Below are 23,914 nucleotides of genomic sequence, written 5' to 3'. Positions count from 1 at the left end.
ATATGACGGTCTTTTTGTTTTCTTTCAGTATAAAAATCATATGAATGCATGAGGATCCATTTGAAATAATCTGGATCCGACTTTTACCCACTCCCATTTGATATCAGGTGTGCCCCTTTTCCTCCTTATGTATTTCAGATTTTTCTGCAAACCTGGAGTATTTTTCAGGTTTTATAAAAATAATTTATCTTGTCCATTCACAACTTTCGAACTTAAGTTTCTGAGTTCAGAATTAGATACACTGATGATGATAATGATGCGATCTCAAGATTTCTTTCTTCCAACATCTTCCACTTTCCACTTGCTACACCGCACATCGTTTGCCTAGTTTGGTGATGTAACATATCAGCTACCAGGTTGGTGTCCCCAAATTTGCCAGTGTCTGCTTACCTCAGGGTTTGATGGGAAGTGTAAGAAGTGTAAGCATCCTTGCATCTTTAAGTGTATTGTTTACAGAGTGGCAGGGAGGGAAATGCAGGTGTGGGGCTCTTGCTGGGCGCCCCCCTTCCCCTCCACTAGGTGTGTGTGGGAGTTTCAGGGCCCCTCTCCTGCCTCACTTTCCCGCACAGCAGACAGGGCGCCTGGCCGCTGCTAGTGCGGCTTTGAGCGGGGGGGGGGGGGGCAAAGAGGTCAGCAGACAGGGTGCCTGGAGCATCATTGCATCTCCCCACCCACCCCTCGCCCAGCCCCCACTTGAAGCCACACGGCCCAGAGCTGCATAGCCCAGCGTTGCTCTGGCTTTCCCCCCTCTTGCCTGGAATGTCACCATCTCCCTCCCCGCACTCGCCCAGCCCCCACAGAGTGATGCTGGGCTATGCAGCTCTGGGCTGCACAACTTCGGCCAGGGGCCAGGCAAGTGGGGGGGGGGAGAGATTCAGCGATGCTCTGGGTGCCTTTCCCCCCACTTGCCCGGAGCATCGCTGCCACGCAGCCTGGAACTGCAGTACGTCTTCAATATTTAAAATGAATCCTTACATTCCCAAGCCCAGTTGCAATGCAATTGCCATAATATATCATAATGCCATGCCACTCACAAACCGATGGTGATTTTGTACAATCAGTATCAAATGGTCACAAAATGCGCCATGAGAATCAATCAGGCCATGCATTCCTCAGGTGTGCTCTCCCACTGTCACTGCAAATGCGGAGAATTGGCCAGCACAAGAGGGGGAAAGGACGTGCTTGAGATGGGAAAGTTGTAGAATTTTGCAGAACCCCTAGGGGGGGGGATACTCACAGCAGACCGGGGTTTCATAGAACCCTGGCTGGAGATGCTGCTATTGAGCCTAGCAGGGCTGACTTGCCCTATGAGCTTCCCAGGGAAGTCAGGCTTATTATATTTATTTATTTAGGCCTTAGAAATAAAACAATGGCCCTTTCCTTTCTGCTTGATTTTACAGTAGCTCTTTAGGGCAGCTATGTGCATGATTACCTACATTTCTGTTTGTTAATAGGGTTGCCAGGCCTCCAGGCTTGAATGTGGGAGATTGCGGGGGGGGGGCACACACTCGCTCTCTGGAGCACTTTCTTGCAACTCAGGAAATGATGTCATCCAGCACAACAAGGAAGTGAAAGCCCCCACGTTAGGCTGATTTGGTAAAAATCGGCCCCCAACACTAGAAAATGACCCTGAGATCTCAGAACATAGTCTTACTAGGCATTCCTTTGTTAAAGCTCCAGGCATGGTTTCTATTGTTTTGAGGAGTTTTAATCTCTTAACCATTTTCTTAAGATTTCAGATGGTTCTGCAAACCAGGACTTCCTTTGGGATGGCAGAGAAATCTTTTTGATCTGTCCCTGGCTCCGTTTTGTGGCTTTTTTGATTCACACCCTATAGCCAGGTTAACGTTAGATATATGTTTACCAGGGCCGATTCCAGATGGCCCTCTGCAATCCAAAACGTTGCGCGTTGTCGCGCGTCATCGTGCAGAAAACGTGAAATATCGCGTTTTCTCGCGCGAGTTTTGCCTACAGGTGGTAGACAAACTCCTGGTGATCTGCTTCACTGCCCAATGATCACTGGTGATCAGCACGAGAAGGCAGGCTCACCCCAGAACTTGCCTGCCATCTCCAGGCAGTGTGGGCAAATGGCTGGGCACATGCCCCTGTGCTCCTGTGTAGGGTTAAAATGCTGTCGATTCGAGACTGGAGCAAGGATTAAAGATTAGCCCTCTTGGCAGAGGTGTGGTGGAAAGGGAAGAAGCAAAGGTCAGATGCAGAGGGGAAAGCGAGCTGCCGTTACACTGTAAGTTGGTTTAGCTATGGGGTAGGGGATTAGTTCCAGCTAAGGTTGCCGAGAAGCCCTTCTGACCTGTTGCTGTCCCTTTATCAAAGGAACTTGCCTCTGGCGTTCCCAGAAAAGTTTACCTTAGTTAGTATGTTTTTGAGCTGAAGGAGCATATTTGAGGTTCAGTGTGATTGTAAGGTTCTGGGCAATATGAGACAGCCTGTTAAATGTTTATGAAAATCCAAGTTCAAAATGGTAGCCTTGTAGACCTTGCCTTTCTCTCTTTCTCTGCAGTTTGCAATGTCATCAGCAGCCTATTTCACCCACAAGGGGATCTCTTTCCCCATTAAGGAACTCACGGAGGAATCAATCAGCTATGTAGAAAATGAATTCCAAGTACTGGACGATGATGTATTCAATGTTGCATACCCGAAATCAGGTAGGGAAGAAAATGGGTGGAAGGGGGAGTTGCACAGGTTGCTCACACTAAGAAGGGGGAGAAAAAACCCCTTCACATAATCCAGTTCATTCTGGATTATGTGAAGATGTAAATTATTAGAGAGACGTGTCGTATATTCTGAGGGTATTGTGTCTTTTTGAGTTGGGGTTATTTGAACCTTTTCAGCTCCTGTAGTTTTAGGGAGTGTGGCTGAAGTGGGTGGTTTTAGAGTTTCTGTTGGTTATGAATAAACAAGTTAGGGTTCATACCTATTGAATCTCATTTTTGCCACTACCAGCCACTGCAAGATATTACCTATGGAAGACATTCAGATTTTCCTAGAGAAATTCAGTAACTTATGAATGACACCTAGCACAGATAGCCAGAGTCAGCATGGTTGTGGTAGTTAGCACTTTGGACTATGATCTGGAAGACCCAGGTGTGAATCCCCCACTCTGTTATTCAAGCAAAACAAAGAAGACTTAGGGAGGTAGGGTTACCAGCTCCAGGCTGGGAAATTCTTGGAGATTTTGAGGGTGATGCCTAAAAAGGGTGGAGTTTGGGAACGGGAGGGACCTCGGAGGGGTATAATGCCATACAGTTCACCCTCCAAAGCAGCCATTTTCTCTGGGGAAACTGGTATCTGTGGCCTGGAGATCAGTTGTAATTCTAGGAAATCTCCAGCCACCACTTGCAGGTTGGCAAACATATGGAGAGAAATGGTGACCCCATAACTGGTGGACTCCCTCTTAGGTACCAACTGGATGGCAGAGATCTTGGGTTTAATCCGTTACTATGGGGACCCATCATGGGTCCGCAGCTTGTCATTGTTTCAACGGACCCCTTGGATCGAGACTGTTCACGGCCTACAGGTTGCTTTGAAATCTCCTCCACCCAGGCTGCTCTCTACTCACCTTCAGTCCCAGCTTTTCCCCAAGTCCTTTCTTCGCTCCAAGGCCAAGGTAAGAAAGGAGAAGCTCACACTGATGCGGCTCCCCACACAGAGGCTCCCTCAGATGTGTAGCAGGCATGGGGGAAATGTGACCTCTCTTGCATAGCAACTATGGGGGAAGCCCCATCTGTACATACTGGACTAAAGACCACACTCAGAAGGGTGCCATATTCTGTGCTATGATGTGTGAAGTAAAACCACAGGAAGCCTCCTTAAGAGTTGCTGCAATTTGCAGTGTACACAGAGGAGTCATGTTCTCTTTACAAGCTTCAGGCTCGTATTGTGGGAGGCTTCCTGTGTTCCCAGTTCATGCTTTAGTCGAAAAAGGGTTGTGGGGGGGGGAATTCACTGTCAAGGTGGGGAAGATTCCCAGCAAGCCTCAAACACCCTTTCGTGGATATAATTCTCAAGACAGAATTAAAAAAACAAAAAACAAAATTGTATTTTAAGAACTTTATATATTGTTTGTCTCTGAGACGGAAGGCAGATTACAAAAATTAAAAACTATGCCAAAGGAACTGTTTTAAGACAAGCAATAAACAATGTAATAAGACTGGATTGCAAGATTTGAAACACAGCATACTCCAAGTAGGGTTGCCAAGGGAGGGGGAACACCCAGCTCTTCCCTTGAATTTCTTCTCACACGCACACACTCCCAGCGCATCGCAGCGCATCGCAGAATGATGTCATCATGCAGGCCCCAGAAGTGCTCCTGGGCTTTGTGCTGAGCTGATATGGGGCCCGAAACAGGCCAGATCAGCCCGGTGTGAAGCACAGGGGCACTCCTGCAGTCTGTGCAACGATGTCACTCCTGGGAGTGATGTCATCATGTCATGCTGGAAGTGTACCCCAGAAGGCCCGTTCACGTGCCTTTCCCCCCACCAGCCAGGTGACTGTTGGTGGGGAGGAGGTTGGGAGCAGGGGATCCCCCACTGGGGGCCTAGCAACCCTAACTGTAAAAAATGCAAAATCTGGATTAAAGAAGTTAAAAGACAATGCAGTAAGAAGGTAATAAATACAAGAAACAGTGCCATAAACCAGTGGATCTCAATTTTTAAAAAAATCTTGCATTTCAGCAATATGTTAAAGAACCCAAGTTCCACCAAGACAGGGGGGGAAACCCACTTTTCCCAAGAAGAACATTTATATGTTTACACAAGCATTCTTTTTTTAAAAAAAAATTATTATAGTTTATACAAAAGAGGACCATTTATAAAGTAACAAACCAAAAGTTTCAAAAGATCATACTTTAAACAAAGTTCAATATCAGTTATCCAAAAAGAACAATTTGTTTCATAGTGATTTAAATTCTTTCCTCTTTGTAAAAAAGTTAATTTAGTAATAAACTTTTTAAAAATTTCATCAAATCATTCTCTTAAACCTGAGACAACATCCTTCTTCCAAAATTTTGCAAATATCATTCTAGCAACTCTGATAAGATGCAAAATAATACCATGAAATTGTTTCTCAACAGTACAAAAAATATCTCAGGTGGGTACATTATACCTTTAGTTATTTTCCCCAAATAAACTATTGCACGAGAGTAGGTCCTCCATAGATGATAAAATCTGCCTTAGGAAAATTGCAATAGCAACGTTTACCAGAGCTTTAATGATACATATTAGCAAGTTTTTGTGTGGTTAAATACCACTAACGGATCGTTTAAAAGGTATTTTCACTGAACTAAAGACAAATTGAAAAATGTGAACCAGAAGTGAGAATATATTTTCAATTTTGTTTGAAAACTGAACATCCTATCATTTAACCCATTTACCCTTAAAATTACTGCTACCGACTTTAATGCTGAGAATTATATTATAGCTATATGTTATTACATGTTTTTTACATTGCACAAATACCAGTTCTAATTCAAAAGGCATTCTGTTGTTACTGCCAACATGCCAGTGTGGCATAGTGGTTAGAGTGTCAGACTAGGATCTGGTGGACCCTGGTTGAATCCCCACTGTGTCACTAAAGCTTACTGCGGGTCTTTATGCCAATCAGACACTTTCCGCCTAACCTACTTCACAGGGCTATTGTGTAGATAATATGGAGGAGAAGGGAACAATGTAAGCCAATTAGGTTCCCCATGCAGGAGACAGGTGGGGTATAATGCAGTAAAATGAAAATAAATATAAAAGGCCAAAAGGTCACAAGTGGTATGTCACACATGCAGGTGGACACGGGAATTAAGGGAGAGCAAATTCTTAATAATTGTTATGAAAACTCTGCCTCCCACCTGAACTGCTTCCGCTTCCCATTGGTGGTATGCAGTTGAGAACCATTGCCATAAATGACAGTCCTTGTCACCCTCCTAAAAGCACCCTCTGGAACAACTCCCTTTTTGCTACAGCCCTACATTTGATTTGCTTCTCTTTTATACTCCAGAATACCGTAACATATCCAGAACTTCTGAAGAATTTCAGACAGACGGCTTAATGGCGACTGCCAGGATTCTGCCCTGCTGAATTCAGCCCTTTTCTCTCCCACAGGTGATCTATACTTTGCGCAATCCCAAGGACGTGCTAGTCTCACACTATCATTTCTCTAAGATCTTCAAATTATGGAAGGACCCTGGAACCTTGGAAGACTTGCTGGAAGAGTTCCTGACTGGGAATGGTATGAAAAATGGCAAACTTGAGCTGCGTTTCCAATGGATTCATGTGGACCCAGACCTCTTTCCACTGTATCCTAGTTCCTTCCTTGAACTGGAAGAGAGAACCAACAGCTGTGATGTGTAGCAACTAACAGACTGTAGTGTAAGATAGATTTGTCATGGCTTCCCACAGGGAATTCTGGGAATTGTGGCATCTGTCACCTGTCTGAATTTTGCATGCTTAACTCTCCCTTTGCCTGGATAACCAGGTGAGCTTGATCTCGTCAGATCTCAGAAGCTAAGCAGGGTTGGCCTTGGTTAATAATTAGATGGAAGACCTTCAACGGAGACCAGGGTTGCAGAGGCAAGCAATGCCAAACCACCTCCGTTAGCCTCCTACCATGAAAACTCCACCAGGGGTCACTATAAGTCAGCTATGACTTAATTGCTTTCTCCACCACCACCACCACCTCTCCCTTCAGATTTCAATGTGGTGTTTTCTCTTCAACTTTTCTGCCTGTGCGTATTCGCAAATGTGCAGAATTTTCCTTTTGGGTTTTCCCCTCCTGCCCTCTTTCCCACCCTTCTCCCCCTTCTGCACCAGTGACACCGACAGTGATTCCAATGATGATGTCCACACCTCATCACATAACCCTCTTTATTTCATGGTGGTGAGAACCAAAAAAGATGGCACCCACACCAGGTTTAAAAGTGGTGTGTGGAAAGGTAGGTGGCCAAAATGAATTTGATCCTTGAGGAGCAAACACTCAAAAAGAGAGAGTAAATTGCCCATGCAGAAAAGACCTGAACCCAGAGGCCCCATTCGACCCCAACAATAGACCTAACTCTCTGTAAATATGTCTAGTCCCCACGCTAAATCAGTCTCATTGACCATCACCACCACATCTTGTGGCAGTATGTTCCACAAGTCCACTCCCTGTTGTGTGAAGGAGTACTTCCTGTTGTTGGACTTGAATCTACTTGCTAACAAGTTTCATAGAATGAACCTGAATTCTAGTAGTAGGGGCAAGGGAGAACAGATTATCTCTCTCCCCTTTCTGTACACCATACATAATTTTGTAGAGTTCTATAATGTCATCGCCTTAGCTAACCTAAGAAACCCCAAATGTTTCCATCTTTCCCTACAGGCCAAGCACTCCTACCTTATGATAGTTTTGGAAGACCATTTCTGCACTTCCCCCAGCTTTTCTAATCTGTATCCATTTTTGAGATCTTTCCATTTCTCATTTCCAGTGCCTTTTGGTTCCTGGTTTGATCACGTGAAAGGCTGGATACAAATGAAGGACAGAGACAACTTCTTTTTCATCACCTATGAAGAGTTGCAGCAGGTGTGGTTCTAACTCCAGGGCTGTCTTCACATATAGTTACCTCAGCTTATGGAGTGCCAACTTTTGTTTTCAAAAATTTTGGTTTCTTGGGATGGGTGCCTCAGACAATATCCCAAGTCTTCCACAAGTTTTTTTTTTTAGAAGATAAAAAGGACCTCTGTGAGCATAGCGCCTCATATAATGTGCAGAGAGGCACATTATAAGGAAGAAACTGCTTCCTCATCTTTGTGTGGCAACAAATTTAGTACTTGGTGCCTCACAGAAATTCTAGCTAGGTTGTTAGATGTTTCCTGGTCGCTGTGCTGACTGAGAGGTTGAGTGGGACAAGATGGTGGGCAGATGGTTCATAGAGGCTTCTTGGCCATCTGCAAGATGGTGGCAGAGAGTCCCACATATATGGCAGCAAAGGAACCCTCCAAAATGGCCCCACATGTTTCTCTTGCTAAGGGTCTGATCACCATGGGGCAATCCAGTATGAAGACATTTACATTATCAACCTCTGGCTTCGACATTTTTCATTTCCAGGACCTACGAGGCAGTGTGGAGAGGATCTGCCACTTCCTCGGGAAGGAGCTCAATAGCCAGCAAATTGATTCTGTGGTAGAAAATGCCTCCTTTCAGAAGATGAAGGATAACAAGATGTCCAATTTTACTGAACTCTCAGAGAAGTATATGGACCACAAGAAAGGGAAGCTCCTGAGAAAAGGTACATGTAAAGCTAAAAGGATCTTTAGTGCTTGTTTGTGTATATTTGCTGAAACTTCAAGTAGTGAGGGCCGATTTATACAGGTTGGGTAAAGGTTCCCCACCCTCCATGTAACAGTCAAGTGTAAGTTGAGTTTTTCTCCATTCCCGTGCATGATTTGAATTGGGACCACAGGATGCATAGAGAGGAGGCTTCTTCAGCCTCTGCTCCAAGCTGTTTTCATGTCCTGAAATGGCCAGGAGATGGCACTCTTATACCCCAATGGGGAAACCCACTTAGAGCCAAGCTACACGTGACTTTTTTCACGTGTAGAACACTTGATCATTTTCGCAAGTTTTCCTGGGAACTGAAGTCCCAGTGTCCTTCCCCTCTGTGTTAGAATCACTGCCTGAAGAGCCAGAGAAAGCCGGCTGCAGCAGTAGCTTTTGCAAATCCAGAGCAGCTCCCCAGGAGCAAGATGCCCAGGGAGAAAGCTGCAGCTGCCTGCCCCCAAAGATCGTTGAGAGCAGGCTTGTGACTAGAGGAACGATTTGCAAAAGTGTGAAACAGCAGGTACTCGAGGAGGCATATTTTTAATGTCTTGTAATTCCCTTTGTGGTGACTGGCCCCTCTTGCGTTGTTCCAGGAATCTGTGGGGACTGGAAGAACCATTTGACTGTGGCACAAAGCGAACATTTTGACCGTGTATATCAGGAAAATATGCAGGGGATGAACATGACCTTCCCGTGGGACTGAAGGATCCCAGAGTGTTCTGCTGTTTGGCATCCTCAAAGAACAGACATGCCATCTGGACCAAGCCCCATCTACCAAGAAACCAAGCACTGCTGTTAGCAGTTTGGTTAAGCAATAATAAAACATATTATTCACACTGCAGGGGGAAGCAGAGATAAAATCATTCTCTCTAGAGCAGTTATCTGCTGATGCCCACTTCCTTGTTCCCACTTCCTTCTTCCCCCCAAAAAAGAGCCAATCCTCACTTTCCTCAACCTCTCTGGAGCAGGAGATGCTCCTCAAGAGGTATCACCTTTGGATCTGCAGGGAACACGCATTTGGGGAATTGCTGCCCCATGTAGGACAATGCTTGACTTGGGAATCTTCCATCCTTTTGCAGCCATGACAGCCATTTTGCAATTCTCTCTCCCAATGAGAGCCATTTTTTGACTAGCTCCACATCTTATGACCGCTCAGTTTTGTGCTGGTGCCCACAACTCTTCCTCACCACTCCAAAAGAGCTCAACAACTACTTCAGAGTAATCCCAGGTCTTAACTTCCTGCTCTTCCAGATTCCTTTGTAACAGGGTTCTCTCTGCAACATTTCTTTCTGACTTGGAAGTAATTTGTATACTAGAAAAAATATGAATCTAGCACAGAACTCATGCGCATTGTCATCAGGGGGAGTGTTCCAAAGTACATGTTCTGATCATAAGAAATAAACTAGTGGACTTGTTTAACATTGAGGTGATGTTGAACATTTTTAAAAATCTGAATGCCTTTTGAGATCTGAATGCTCAAGAAAATGAACAGGTTCAAGGAAGAACTGAGAACCTATACTTTTACTAGAAAAGTAGGAGGAGGAATTTTAGGAGCTGCAGCTTTTACCACAACTTCCCTCTGCTCGCTCTTTAACCAGAAATAGTATTCTGAGAATTTGTTCTTTGAGGCAAGCTGGGCTATCCCTGGTGGACTGAAACAGCAAACAGCCGCTCTGTTCCTTATAACCAGAAAGCTTTCTTTTTAATGTGCACGGGCTCTGGGAGTCTCCTACCACAAAAGCACAGAACAAATCACCTCATATAACCTTTTATACCTTTCCCAACAAAAAGAGAAGGAACAAAGAACCAATAGAAATGTTACAACTATCTCCTTGTATTGGAGATGGAGAATTAACGGTTGCCTCAATGTTGCCATTGCCTCAATGTTGGGCCTGGTGTACGTGATCTGCTTGCTTCAAGCTTATGGCTCCACATTTGACTTACATCAGGGCCTTAGCCAGATTTCCCAGGATACAGCCTGAGGGGACCACTGTTTGTCCCTTTGGGAAATTTGTAGCCCTCCCCAGTAATAAAGACTGAGGAAATGATGCTGGGAGGGTTAAATCCTTTCTCTGCAAGCTATGATTATGATCTAAATTGGACTCCCACAAGTTTGGGAACTGGTTTCAGAAACTGTTGGGAGATCCAAACACCTAATTCACAGTCCACATGTAGTTTAAGGGTGGACCTTAGAATTAAATGGTGTAACGTAGTTAGGCCATGGTTACCAACAGGTGTGGAGAAAAAAATGACCTCTCTCTTTAACAGAGGATTGAAGTATGTAAATAGGCAGTTGAAACTTATCAGGGCACAGAGGTAAATAACATAGTCTAGTAGGTAACACCCCATTAAACTTCTATTATAGAGACAGTTGGCTTCCCTAGGTTAGGTCCAAGCGACTTGCCCAAGGTCACCCAGATACGTTTGTGACAGTGGAGATTTGAACACACTTCTCCTCAGACTTACTCTGTCATGATAACCTCTCCACCGCACTGTCTGTCCAAGCGTTCCAAAGGTACCACTGAGAACATCTCATCTCTGGTTGCTGCAGGGATACAGAGAGCAGGGCTTAAGACAAAAATTTTAATTGGAAAGCAGGACAGTGTGTGGGAGAGGGGGAGAGGGCTACCACACCACACTCTTGAATCCTGCAAAAGATTGTTACAAACTGTGGCAAAGCTGCCATAAACAACCACTGCAATTCATTACGGCTAGGGTTGCCAGATCATCACCTGTCTCTGGCAGGAGACTAACCCATGGGTGCGTGGGGGCCTTCCTGGAGACATTTTGACATCACCAGTGACAGAATGATGGCTCATGCACACTGCCGGCGACAGGGTCTCTGGCACCTGCGGCAACCCCCCTCCCGCGCGTGCCATGGACTGTGTGATGACATCATCATGTGATGTCATCGCGCAGTGCAAGCTGGGGCATGTGGCAGCAGCGGCAGCGGCATGAGGCTAGCTGGCTGCAGCAGCTGTGGGCCAGCCACGCCAGCTCCGTGGCGCACGCCTCCGCCCCCGACACCCCCTCCGGCGCCTCTCCAGGGCCTTGCACCTGAGGCCACCACCTACCTGGCCTCTATGGGTGCACCGGCCCTGCTCATGCAACACAGTGATATCACTTCTGGTAGGACCGGAAGTAGAGTTACCTGGTCCCCTTATCCTCCCGGCTGGAGGGAGGGTACCTGGCACTCACCTCTGTGTCCCTCATGTGAACGCAAAGCATCATCATGCAGGCGCAAGAGTGCATGCGCTCTGCAGTGGGCCGGTTGATGACATCACTTCCCCAGGAAGTGATGTTGCACTGCCCCAGGCGTGCGTCTGGGAGGTCCGTTCCCACACCTCCCCCCCCCCACAGGCCAGGGTAGGAGCAGGGGGTCCTCCGCTCCCACCAGGGAACTGGTAACCCTAACTGGAAGTGACAATACTGTGCTGCCAGCAATGCTGTAGCATTCAGCCAAAAGGTCTATGGTTTAGCCATAGTTTTAACTGAGTACTAGAGCATCATTGGCAATGCCATGCCATCGTTTCCAGTCACGTTGGAATTGATGCCATTGCTTCAGGATGCTGGTGCTTGCCCCCCTCCGTTTTTTAATGCCACCCCTGCTGGAAGGGCTGAGGGGAGGTCTCCCACTGGCAGCAGGTAAATCGCAACCCTAATTAAGACACAGTGTCTGCAATCAGAAACAGTTAGACGGGAACAAAATCCACCACAGCAGAAAGGAGGGTCATCGTAGTCACCGGCCCAAGGATTTTTGTGTCCTAGGTGAACTATGATTTTGGTGCATCCCATTCAGTAGAGAGAAAAATGAGAAATCACCTCATTGATCCTCTGTTAAAACAACAGGTCATTCTTTTCTCCAGGTTATTGGCAACTCTGACCTGACTTGGATAGCCCAGGTGAGCCTGATCTTGTCACATCTTAGAAGCTAAGCAGGGTCACCCTTGGGTTAGTAATTGGAGGGGAGACCTCCAGTGAAGACCAGGGTTGCAGAGGCAGGCAATAGCAAACCACCTCTGATAGTCTCTTGCCATGAACACCCCACCATAATTCAGCGATTACTTGAGGGCACTCTCTATCACATAGGCTAGATAGGGCAGTATTCTGGCTCAGTATAAGGCAGCCCTCCCTCTGGTTTGCCTGGCCATTGGGCCAGCCCTGGAAGAGGAGGAACATTGTGTTCAGATGGCAGAGTGCCACAGATTAAAATCTCCACTCTGCATGGACGTTCACTGTGTGACCTTTGGGATCATGTTCTCTCTTTTGCCTGACCTACTTTTATCCCTCCCTTCATCCAATGAGCTCAAGTCTGCCACTTTGAGCTCATTGGATGAAGGGAGGGATAAAAGTGGACTATATAACTAGATGGTGACTTGCCCAAGATCACCTATGGAGTTTTGTAGTCAGGTGGGGATCTGAATCTAGGTCACCCATCCTAGCCCAATGCTCTTAAAAACTAGCCTGCCCCAGGCTATTCAAACTGTGAACATGAGGACCAGTGATAGTGTGAATAGCCTGGGGCAGGGCGGGAGATGGCTGTCCGTTAAACAACCAGGGAGGCTGTGCTCTGGAAGGTAAGTTGTAAGGTGTTTTAAGCACCTCAAAGTTTTGTACAATCAGGAAATAAACCCAGTCTAAAGACTGGTTCCATAACTACTAAACAACACTGCCTTTCCACAGTTCCAGCAAGACATCCAAGCTACAGGTAAGGAGGAAAAGTGGGCACCACAGTAAATATAAAATGTCCATGCATAAGTGCCAAATAACTTTCCTAAACTCTAAACAGGACAGTATATAAAGAATAGTGTATTCTTCTAAAATGCCCTTCCAAGGGCATTTTATATAAAACTTTGAAAAGCTCTCTTTAGTTCTCATGTTAAGCAAGTTGTGTTAATGTTGCCAGGTTGGGAGAGAATGTAGATGAGGTTTTATTTTTTAAAAAACGATTTCATCAATTTACACATTGTAGCTTTTAAGTATAAAATCAGCCATTTTACAACTCATTGTTCTTTTACCACTTTTCCACAGTATTTCTTCAGACATTTGAGGAACTCCCAAATGCCTTCTGCTTTCACCAGTAGATCTATTGCTCTGACCAGTAGATCCAAGTACCCTTTATTTCTTAAAGCACAATGGGATCTTGGGAAGGTGTGTTACTGAACTATCCTTTTCCAGCTGTGCCCTTCTTCCTTTCAGAGAGTGTGGAGGTGCGTCCACAGTTCAATCCAGAATCATCTCCTGCTGGAAGGCTGGGGGTGGGGAGAAGAGAGGGTGGCCACATTGGAGCTAGATCGAGTAGGAGATTATTAGAGAGCAGTTGTTGGATTTAAGAAAAGAAAGAGCAAGTGATCCTCAAACATATTACCTAATGTGTGTGTGGGAGGCACAGTAGAGTTGCCAACCTCCAGGTAGTGGCTAGAGGTCTTCTAGAATTACAACGGAACTCCAGGCCATAGAGATCAGTTCCCCTGGAGAAAACTGGCTGTGTTGGAGTGGGCTCTATAGCATTATACCCCACTGAAGTCCCCTCCCCAAAACTACCCACCCTAGGCTGCTCCCCGCAATCTCTAGGAATTTCACAGCCTGGAGATAGCAACCTTAGGTATGGGGTCAGAGGTTCCAGGATTGTATCTCTGATCTCTGGAAAACGTGAGCTTTCCAGGCAGAATCTTCTTCCCACGAGAAAGGGTGGAGTGAGAGTGGCTCTTCCTGTTAGGAAAAGTGAATGATTAGCAAGAATGAGGCCCCCTTGGTGGTTTCTCCCCAGCCGTAGAAACTCCTGTGCTATAGCTACTGGCTAGTTTAGGGCACCGGGCTGAAAGTATCATCTGTCCAGGTTTGGGCGTTTTTTATCCTTGACCTGCCCCCCCCCCCCGCACCGTTCCAATTATCTTTATCTGATGATTTATTGACCAGTATATTGCTTTAGCTTTTAATGTTTAACTTTTTAATAGAATGGTTTTAATCATCGGCCAAAGGCGATTTCTTTTGGAACTTCGGGCTGAGACATTTTGGATAAATAACTATTGCAGCGTATCAGGCCAGTACCAGATGTCCGCTCGGTGTTAGAAGTCCCTGCCCCGATGAGCTTGCAGTAGTCAGTGAAAAACAGGGACGGCAAAGCTCGAAGGCAAGGGATGAAAGTGTTCTTGTGCCTACCACGGGGGCTGCTGAAACCTTTATCAGTGTAAAAGCGCAGAACTGGAAAAGCCCCACTGGCCTCGTCGGGATTTTCTTCTACGAGAATACGAATCGTCAGATCGAAAGCTTTGCAACCCACAAGCCCTTTTCTGGAGGACGCTTTTTTTTTTTGGCAAAGGAGGGGCTTTCCATTGCAGCAGCCGGTGTAAATTTCCCTGTTCCTTCCGCCCGTGCCCAACGAGAATCGCTCGCCGCAAAATCCATCCATGCGCTCCAGCAGCGGCTTGGTAGGGCTTGGGCTCGCCGGCGGTCCGGCTCGTGCTTCGATCACATGATGGGAAGCGGAAAACAAAGGGAAAGCCGCCTTTTAAAAAACAACAAGGAGAAAGTCTGCAAGGTTTTTGTAGTTCCTCCCCTCCCCCAAACACCCAGTCGAAATCCTTTCGTTAGCTAGTGGTTCGAGGAGGGCGCATCGGTAACATCGCTTAATTCGGATTAGCGCCAGTTTAATGCTCTTTTAACTCCTCTGTTGCACTCACGATCAGGCCGGTAAATAAAACTACAATTCTGGGTTCCCCTCCACGTATTCCTATCAAATGCGTTTTCCTTCCGAATCCCCATCCACTTAAGTGATTGCAAAGGTGGACTGCAGAGCGCGTGGGTTCTGTTTTTGAGGCATCCTTATCACGGGGTAGGTGACAGAGCCTTGGTCTGGATAACCCAGCGAGCCTGATCTCGTCAGGTCTCAGGACCTAAGCAGGGTCGACATTGGTTAACAATGGGATGAGAATCCTCCAACCAACACCAGGGTTGCAGAGGCAGGCAATGGCAAACCACCTATGTTAGTCTCTTGTCTTGAAAACCCCACTAGGGGTTGCCATAAATCAGCTATGACTTGAGGGCACTCTCCACCATCAGGTGACTGAGAATCTCTTGTTTTCATTTTTAAAGAAGGTTTTGGGGTCGTGAGGAAGGATCCACGAAAACCACCAGTGCATCAGTGAGTGGGGAAGGAGAGGCGCATCGACTGAGAAATCATCTGGACAGGAGAGTCGTGCCCGGACTGGTGAGAGAAACACCTTGAGGAGGATATTATTTATTCCATGCTAAGCAGATGACTGAGCTGTGATATTGGCTGATTCCGCACACGTTGGATAATGCACTTCCAATCCTCTTTAGAGATCATTTGGAACTGAATTTTTCGTGCGTGAAACAAAAAATCCACTTCCAGATGATTGCTAAAGTGCATTGAAAGTGCATTATCCAACGTGTGCGGAATCAGCCGTTGTCTCTGCCACATCTCACTTGGTGGCCTCCAAGTTGCAAAAAATGGGGCTGATAAATACTAGCCTGTTTTGCAAAGCACAAAGAATGTGAGAAAGTTAGAAGGCTGGAAGTGCTGAATGAATATATTGCTGTTGGTAGAGCCAGTGTGATGTGGTGGTGATATTCCTGGTTGAGGCTCTGGGAGAACCAGGTTCAAATCCCCACTCTGCCATGGAAGCTTGCTGGCTGACCTTGGGCCAGTCACACCCTCCCAGCTTAACCTACCTCACAGGAATGTTGTGAGGATAAAATGGAAGAAGGGAGAAGGATTTATTTATATATTTATTTATTTAGTCATTTATAGTCCGCCTTTCTCACTGAGAATCAAGGCGGATTACACAGTGTGAGATTAGTACAGTCAATATCGGGAACATTTCCATAAATGATGCCACAGGATAAATAGTAAGCTGCTTTGGGTCCCCAAAGGTAGGGTATAAATGAAGTAGAAATGTAGAGGATGCAGCTTTCTCTGTTGCCACACTTCCAAACTATGGAACATGTTAGATTCCTGTTAGATACCAAGACTGACCAACAACAAAATAGGATTGTTGTCTTCTTCCCACACACGGGGTGGATGAAAATGTGAGCTGTTAAACAGAGCGTTTGCTAACAGAGTGAGAAATGTTCCAGAAATGAGATTGTACCTATAATTAGAGCCTGTTTTCTGGGCACAAGGGACTCAACGTGGGGTGTTTTTCCTCAGGACTTGCTGACTTCGGACTGCAACATGAGAAATATTATTCCATGTCCTATATCTAGCCAAAGCTTTATCACATTCTTCACCACCACCCCAAAAGTTCAGGAAAATGTACATTATTCTTTTCCATTTGGCCCTAACAACAATCCTGTGAGGTAGATTAGGCTAGGGTTGCCAATTGTCTGTTTATGGCAGGAGGACTACTGGTGAGCCTGCCCTTCCACCCTTGCTGTCTGGACCAGTGGGTCCAGAAACGAAGTTGCACAACGCGGCACATCATGACCAACCAAAACCCCTTGACGTAAGAACATTGGGTGATGCTCTGGCCATTTCAGAAAATTCCATGATAAGTTCTGGAGCATTGCTCAACATGCTTATGTCATATCCAGGTTTTCAGCTGGATATGATGTCACACAACGTCATTTCCACCCTTTGCCCTGCCCCTAAACTCTTGGGGATGCCAGCCATTGTCCTGAAATCTCTAAGTGAGGCAGAAAAAGAGTGACTTGGCCAGGGTCACTTAGGCCGTTTCCACATGCTGTTAAAGCGACGGGCTACTTACTGAATGCTGGCATTTTTTTCACAGATTCCAGACGCCTCCGATTTCAAAGCAGAAGCAGGCAGTTTGGCTTTCGTTTGTTCAGCATCCTTTACCCAGCACAGGAAAGAGTGGGAAATCCCATTCTCACAAGAGACGCTGAACAAATGGAAGTGAAACTGCCTGCTTCCACTTTGAAATCGGAGGCATCTGGAATCTGTGGAAAAAAACGCCAGCATTCAGTAAGTAGCCCGTTGCTTTAACAGCATGTAGAAACGGCCTTAGTTTGTTGGCTGAGTGGGAGCTAGAAGCCATGGCTTCCACTGCAGCACACTGGTTTTCTTTGGGCAATATTTTCCCAAAATAGAAAGAAAAGAGTGTCTCCTTAACTGAGCAGGAGGAATCCATTGGGGAGGTGTAATTTGGGGGCTCCGTCTCACATTTCTTGCCTAAGGGAAGGAAGCCAACACTGCTGAGGGTTATAAGATGGTCAGATGCCCTTTCAGAGGGCAGCCATCTTTGTTTAGGCCTGTCCTCCGAAATGTCATGATTCTGTTACTCTCCTGGCAAATGAGCTTTTTTGTGAGTGTATGCTGAAGAAGCTTTTTGTGACTATTTGATTGGCAAGCTGCTACTCCCAGAGCTGAAATCTACGCTTTGCCCCAAACAGAGCTGTCATTATATTGAGTTGTATTCTGTTTAAATTATAGTAATTATATCTTAGTGTGTGTTTCAGATGAATTTTAGATTTTAGAATTTTACCCAGTATGGTGTTATTTTGGATTGTTAGCCACATTGTGTCAGAAGAACAGGTAGAAATATTTGAAATGAATTAAGTACAGTAATAACTTTTGACCCATTATTGTTGGCAGGCCTGATAGAATCTGACAAAACTTACCAGATACCTATGTTCAGATTGATACGGAAAAATGGGAGAGCCAAGTATCTTCTGGCACTGCCTCATACATTTTTTAAAATTCTCTCTTCTCTACATGTCCTTCTGCCGTGCACAGAAGCAAGGAGGCTTGGCTGGATTCAAATCAAAGAGCTTTACTCCGAATCATCATGCAGCAAAGCCATGCCGACGTCATCTCTTTGGGTATGAGTGCCTTCCTCATTTAATTGGTCTGGGGGTGAGGAGGGCAGGTGCACTGGTATGGCTGCTGTTCTGCTGTTCATTATTTTGATTTAATATGTTTGTATCATGCTCCCTCCTCCAATTTCCCCACCATCTTATTTATCTTCATTGTATTTATTTATTTTAAAGTCCTGCACTCTTCCACCAAACTTGTTCATCATGGTGGCTTCTGAAAATTACTAAAAGTTCCAAAACTTCAGTTAATACACGTTAGTAACAGTAATCACATTAACATTTATTTTAAACAAGTTTTTTGCCACACTTGAGTAGGATCCATATTATATGGTACATTCTACTATTAAACCATTTGCATCTTCGATTTTCCTTTGTGGGCAGGAAAACGCAGGAGGGGAATTATTACACCAGCACAGTATGCAGTAATGTATAGCCCCATCCCTAGTTGGAATTATAGAAAAGTGATTAAAAGTTTGGTATGGAGTAAACGAAAACAGCCCTTGTTATGTGTGATTTATGATATTCGTATCCTCCATCCAAAGAGCTCAATTTAGATAAGGGTTACACTATTTTATCCTCTCCATGACTCTGGGAAGTAAGTTAGGCTGACAGAGACAATGATTAAGCCAGTATCACTCAATGATCTTTAGGGATGAGTTGATCTTTGAACAGGCCCCCCCCCTCACTCTAACCACTACGCCAACAGTTTTCAGATTTTCTACCTTCAAGTAACACTTGTGACATTAGTTCCATGAAGAAACCCTTACAGGTCTGCCACAGAACATCTCTTTGTCGCAGAGAATCCTGGGAAGTATTCTGGGGTGCAATCAGGGCTTTTTTTCCAGCTGGAACGCGGTGGAACGGAGTTCCGGAACCTCTTGAAAATGGTCACATGGCTGGTGGCCCCGCCCCCTGATCTCCAGACAGAGGGGAGTTTAGATTGCCCTCCGTGCCACTGAGGGCGGAGAGGGCAATCTCAACTCCCCTCTGTCTGGAGATCAGGGGGCGGGGCCACCAGCCATGTGACCATTTTCTCCAAGGGCAACCCACGGAGTTCCACCACCTCTTTTCCCAGAAAAAAAGCCCTAGGCACAATATTGCATCCACAGCACATTCAAGGAAAGATCATTTGCCACGGTCAAGCAACTGCTTAAGACAGCTGTCCAGTGTTAATGGTTTTCTCACTGAGAACTCCCTGATAAGCTTTTGAGGAAATTCTAGCATTACCTAGAACATAGTTTGAAATCCACAGCACTAGACCACATTGTTTTTGAACCTAGAGTCATGAGCAGGCTTCAGTAGTCCATTACAAAAAAAGAACAGCAAAAGCGAGCTAATCTATCACTTTCTTGTCTTGCCCTTTCTTCAAGCAGAGCAGGGTAGTGTATGCAGTACTCCTCTCTCTCATTTTATCCTCACAGCAACTCTGTAAGGTAAGCCAAGAGAGTGGCTGGCCCAGGCTCACTTAGTGAGCATACCTGTGTGGTTATTTGAACCCCCGTCTCCCAATTGTGAGTCTTACGCTCTAACCATTATACCACAGCTGCCCTCTTACTTGAAAGTAACAAAACATAGACCATAATTAAACATTTCATCCTTACAGGGTGTCACTTACACTTGTGCTGTCCTTCATGACTCTGTTGCCATTTTCTATTTCAGAAGGCAGTGAGCGGGACATAATCTACCCCGGAGAAAAACCGCATTACTACGCAATCTACGGCAAGAACTTTGGTGACAAATCCAACCTGATTAACCGTGAGAGACCAAACATCGTGGAGAAGCGGTACAAGTGCCCTGATTGTGGGAAATGCTTCAAGAAACGATCGGCCCTCCTCACCCATGAAAGAACCCACACAGGTGAAAAACCATATACGTGCTCGGAGTGTGGGAACAGCTTCAGTAATAAATCCAGCCTGACAAGACATAAAAGGAAACACACTGGAGAGAAACCCTTTGGCTGCTTAATCTGTGGGAAAAGGTTCAGCCAGAGTTCCAGTCTTATCAGGCATGAAAGGAATCACACCGGATTGAAACCCTACAAATGCTCAGACTGTGGTAAAAGCTTCAAGCAGAGCTCCAGCCTCCTTGTCCATGGGAGAACCCACACGGGAGAGACGCCCTATAGCTGCTCCATCTGTGGGAAAAGCTTTTCCCAGAGTTCCAACCTGGTGAAGCATGAGAGGATCCATACCGGTGAAAAGCCCTACAGGTGTTCAGACTGTGGTAACACCTTCAGTAACAAATCTAGCCTTACGAGGCACAAGAGAAACCATACAGGACAGAAACCGTATAAATGCATGTACTGTGGGAAAAGGTTCAAGCAGAGTTCAGGCCTTCTTAAACATGAGAGGATTCACGCACGACAGAACCTACCGAAGCATTCTGAGCCTGGCAGGAGATTCAGTCAGAATTCTAGCCTGGTTCCCACGCATGCAGGAGATGGTGCGGAAATACTGACTCCATGAGAAAAGCTTTACTTGGGAACCAAACTCCGCCCCGCCCCAAGATAAGATCAGGCTTACAAGAGTGAAACCATATAAATGCTCAGAATGTGTGATAAATTGGGGCTACAGATACAGTAGAATGGGGTGGGACATAAAAATATCACAAGAGCCTTGTTTGATCAGGCCAGGGGTCCGTCTCGTCTAGCATCCTGTTTCCACAATGACCAACAAGTCCCAGAAAAGCCTACAAGCAGAGGCACAGAAGCCAAAGCCTTACCCTGTTGTTATTCCCTTAGCACCTGGTATTCAGAGGTACAGTACCTCTGAACATGGAGGTACTATTTTGCCTTTAACGGATTTGTCCTCCATTAATATACCTAATCCCCATTTAAAGTCATTTAAACTAGAGACCACCATTACATCTTTTGGCAGTGAGTTCTACAAATTATTGATGTGAACAAACATTTTTTCCCCTAAATACACTGGATAATCCAAATTCTAGTATTATGAGAGGAGGGGGAATCTTTTTCTACTTCTATGCCATCCTTATTTTATTCCTCGCTTGTTCCCAATTTAGTTGTCTTTTGTTCCTCTAAAGGTAAATGCTTAAGATTAGCTTGAGTTCCTATTGCAAGCGGAGTATCTTGTTTTTGAAAATTCCCTTATTTTGGCACCTCCCTGAAAACAGCAAAAACAGCCCAGCAGGCAAAGGGTGATGCAAAAAAGTTGGTTTTTACTATATCAGACTGTTGGTCCATCCAAGCCTGTATTGTCTATTCTGAATAGCCAGGATTATCCAGGGTCTCAGGCAGAGAAACGTCTTTTGACAACACCTGCAGTCCTTTACCTGGAGACTGAACAAGGGGCCACCTGTGTGCTCTGCCACTGACCTATGACCCATCCCTACTGACATGAATATATACGGTTGCCTTATACCACATCAGGCAACCGGTCCATCTACCTCTATATCATCTTACATTAATTAGCAAGTGACTCTCCAGTGTCTCAGGCAGAGAAAGACCTCTGCTGCCTGATCCTTGTAACTGGAAATGCCAGGAATTTAATCTGGGAACTGTCTGCATGTGAAGCAGACATCTTCCCACTAAGATGTAATTCCTGCTGCCCTCACTTCCCACTGAGTTATAATTCCTGCTATTGTTTTGAGACTTTTCTGTGTTGGAAATCTTTCAAAAATGAGCTGCTCCATGGAGATGTCTGGAACGATACAGTCATTTTTCGTCACCTCAAGATTCTACCTCCTCATCTGGCTTCTTGTATAGACCCTCCACCCCATAGTCTTTCGCAACCTCAAAGAGAAGTTTATTGATCTCCCGATGGGCCCCACCATACATCGTTGCTGTTCCCTGGGCAGTTCGTTGGTTCAGAAGTCATGCATCTTGGGGATGAAGGATTCAGAGTTCGGTGTTGGCATATGCAAGAGCTCGCCCAAGAGAGAGACCTTAAAATGATCATACACGATCCAGCGACAACTGAGTATTTCCAAACTGATCAACTCAAGGCTGTGATGAAAAGACAGAAGGAGAGAGAGAATAGAAAAATCCTGTATGAGCCATCTGGGAGTTTGCAGCCTCAGAAAGAGGCCTTTTGTGTCATTTTGTGTATATTAGGGAGAAAAAAACCATTTAAATATTCTTAGTTTTACCTCAGTAAGGAAAAGTAGTTGCCATTATCTGTGTCCGTAAACTTATGAATCTCATTTGCTGTGGACAACTGCAGGTCTGAACATGGCAACCTTTTCAAAAATTAGGACCACCTCAAATGTTGCAGATGAGTGCCTCAGAACCCGTCGGATCTAGTTCAGCATCCTGTTTCGCACCATGGTCAACCAAGTGCCCTGGATGGCCAACAAACAGGGCACAGAGGCCAAGGCTGCTCCTGAACGAGTGTTGAGAGCCCACAGAACTGGATGTGAAGCAGAAAAGGGGGGGCAGCCTGTGTCTGAGCATGTTCTTTGCATGCTGAATGGCCCAGGTTCAACCCCTGGCGTCTGCAGCTAAAAGGATCCAGAGTAACAGGTGCTGGGAAAGCCCTTGATCTGCTTGAGGTGCTGGGGAGCTGCTGCCAGTCAGGCTAGACGTGCTGAGATAGCCTGATCCTGTTGAGTCAGCACAAAGCTGCTTCATGGGGTTTGCATGATGGAAAAAGCTCCAGTCCTCCCGTTGTAACAGTCCTCACATGGAAAACAGGCAGTATTACGCAAACTATGCCAAGAGCAAAAAGGATTTCTGGTTTCATCCAAGGCAAGGTTCACTCTTTTTCTGAAAGCATCTAAGTGATTCAGATTCAAAAATTGTTGAAATCAGTCAAAAAGGGTCTTTCCCCACGTTTTTTCTTCTTCTCTTCCCCTCTTGTTTTTGTTTTTGTTTTCTCATCCAGCCTGAAGAAGAGTTCTGGGGAACTTAAAAGCTTCATAATTAATTTGTGCCATTTGGAGGAATTTGCTATGACAAGATTCTTTCCCACTAAAAGCAAATGAAAAGCTTATATTCCAAGATACACCTAATTATCTTCCTAATGTTCCTGTAAATGCATTCAGAGCTGCAATTCTACACACGTTTACTGGAACTTGAGGATGTTAATTCAGGTAATTTGCTCCTGGGAAAGCATGCGTAGGTTTTGGCTGCTCAAGTATTTCTTGATCACTGTATGATAAGTCCTATTCTATAGTTAACCTTATTTTTAAGTTTGGATATCTATTTTCTGAGCAATTTTATTATCCTGTATTCTCATGTGTCTGAGTACAAGTCGTGCCATGTAGAGTCTGCCTCTGTTCCCTGCTTGTAAAAAGTGGTTATAATGGTGGCCTACCTCACAGGGTTGTTGTGATGTCAAACAAATAAAGACTACATATATAGATCCTGCAAGTTTAATTGTTTTATACCCCTCATGGATGTGAGGGCGATCTGGCTGCGACATCTGTCACCCCATTGATCTCCAGAGTTGATTCGGCTGATCTGGCGGGTTAGGCAGGTGTCCCCTTCCTCCCTCACCACTCCATGTGCGTCCCCTCCTGAAGCTGCGTGCTCGGTGGAAGAGGACGACCATCCCAGATAGGAGTGTACCGTTTTTCAGTCAAGGGCATACCCCTAATTTTTCCCTAGTGGAAAGTGGCTTACAACATTGTCTTTCCTTCTTCCATTTTATCCTTGCAACCCTGAGGTAGTTTGGCTAAGAGGAGACTGATCCAAGATCATCCAGTGTCTTGACCTATGGTCAATACACACAGATAAGAGCTACTGAAAGTAGAGGTTCTTCAGGAAGGATTTCGCAAAATTTTTATAATGCACAAATAATTGATTTAGAGCATAGGTCTTGAACAGAATGAAAGGAACTGAATGTACAGGTAAGAA

The 23,914-nt window shown here is 45.4% G+C and overlaps 2 protein-coding genes across 3 annotated transcripts in view; both read left to right on the top strand.

Moving 5' to 3' along the window:
- LOC129329361 (zinc finger protein 208-like) overlaps positions 1-23,420 on the top strand; it is a 192,776-nt gene extending 169,356 nt beyond the window's left edge. The window contains exon 9 of the mRNA XM_054978899.1: positions 20,050-23,420. Coding sequence (XP_054834874.1) covers positions 20,050-20,564 — 515 coding nt within the window. The 3' untranslated portion in view covers positions 20,565-23,420. The remainder of the gene's footprint in view (positions 1-20,049) is intronic.
- Positions 2,196-9,720, top strand: LOC129329419 (sulfotransferase 2B1-like). 2 transcript variants are annotated; one of them, XM_054978992.1, is made up of 7 exons: positions 2,196-2,245; positions 2,522-2,666; positions 3,420-3,628; positions 6,111-6,237; positions 7,469-7,563; positions 8,089-8,269; positions 8,895-9,720. In XM_054978992.1, exons 2-7 carry the CDS (start codon positions 2,528-2,530, stop codon positions 9,002-9,004), a joined length of 861 nt encoding a protein of 286 aa, XP_054834967.1. In that variant the 5' UTR covers positions 2,196-2,245; positions 2,522-2,527; the 3' UTR covers positions 9,005-9,720. The 2 variants fall into 2 exon arrangements, with proteins under 2 accessions (XP_054834967.1, XP_054834966.1); XM_054978991.1 differs by lacking the exon at positions 2,196-2,245 and adding an exon at positions 2,277-2,371.
- Positions 23,421-23,914: the final 494 nt, after the last annotated feature.

Source organism: Eublepharis macularius, chromosome 4, assembly GCF_028583425.1.
Source record: "Eublepharis macularius isolate TG4126 chromosome 4, MPM_Emac_v1.0, whole genome shotgun sequence".
Taxonomy (NCBI): Eukaryota; Metazoa; Chordata; class Lepidosauria; order Squamata; family Eublepharidae; genus Eublepharis; species Eublepharis macularius.
The sequence above is the reverse complement of the archived record's forward strand: the minus strand, read 5'-3'. Positions and strand labels throughout refer to the sequence as shown.

Coding starts and splice junctions, on each gene's coding strand:
- LOC129329419 (XM_054978992.1), top strand. CDS start 2,528: ATGTCATCAGCAGCCTATTTCACCCACAAGGGGATCTCTTTCCCCATT. Junction 3,629..6,110: donor TTCTTCGCTCCAAGGCCAAG/GTAAGAAAGGAG, acceptor TCTCTCCCACAG/GTGATCTATACTTTGCGCAA. Junction 8,270..8,894: donor AGGGAAGCTCCTGAGAAAAG/GTACATGTAAAG, acceptor GCGTTGTTCCAG/GAATCTGTGGGGACTGGAAG.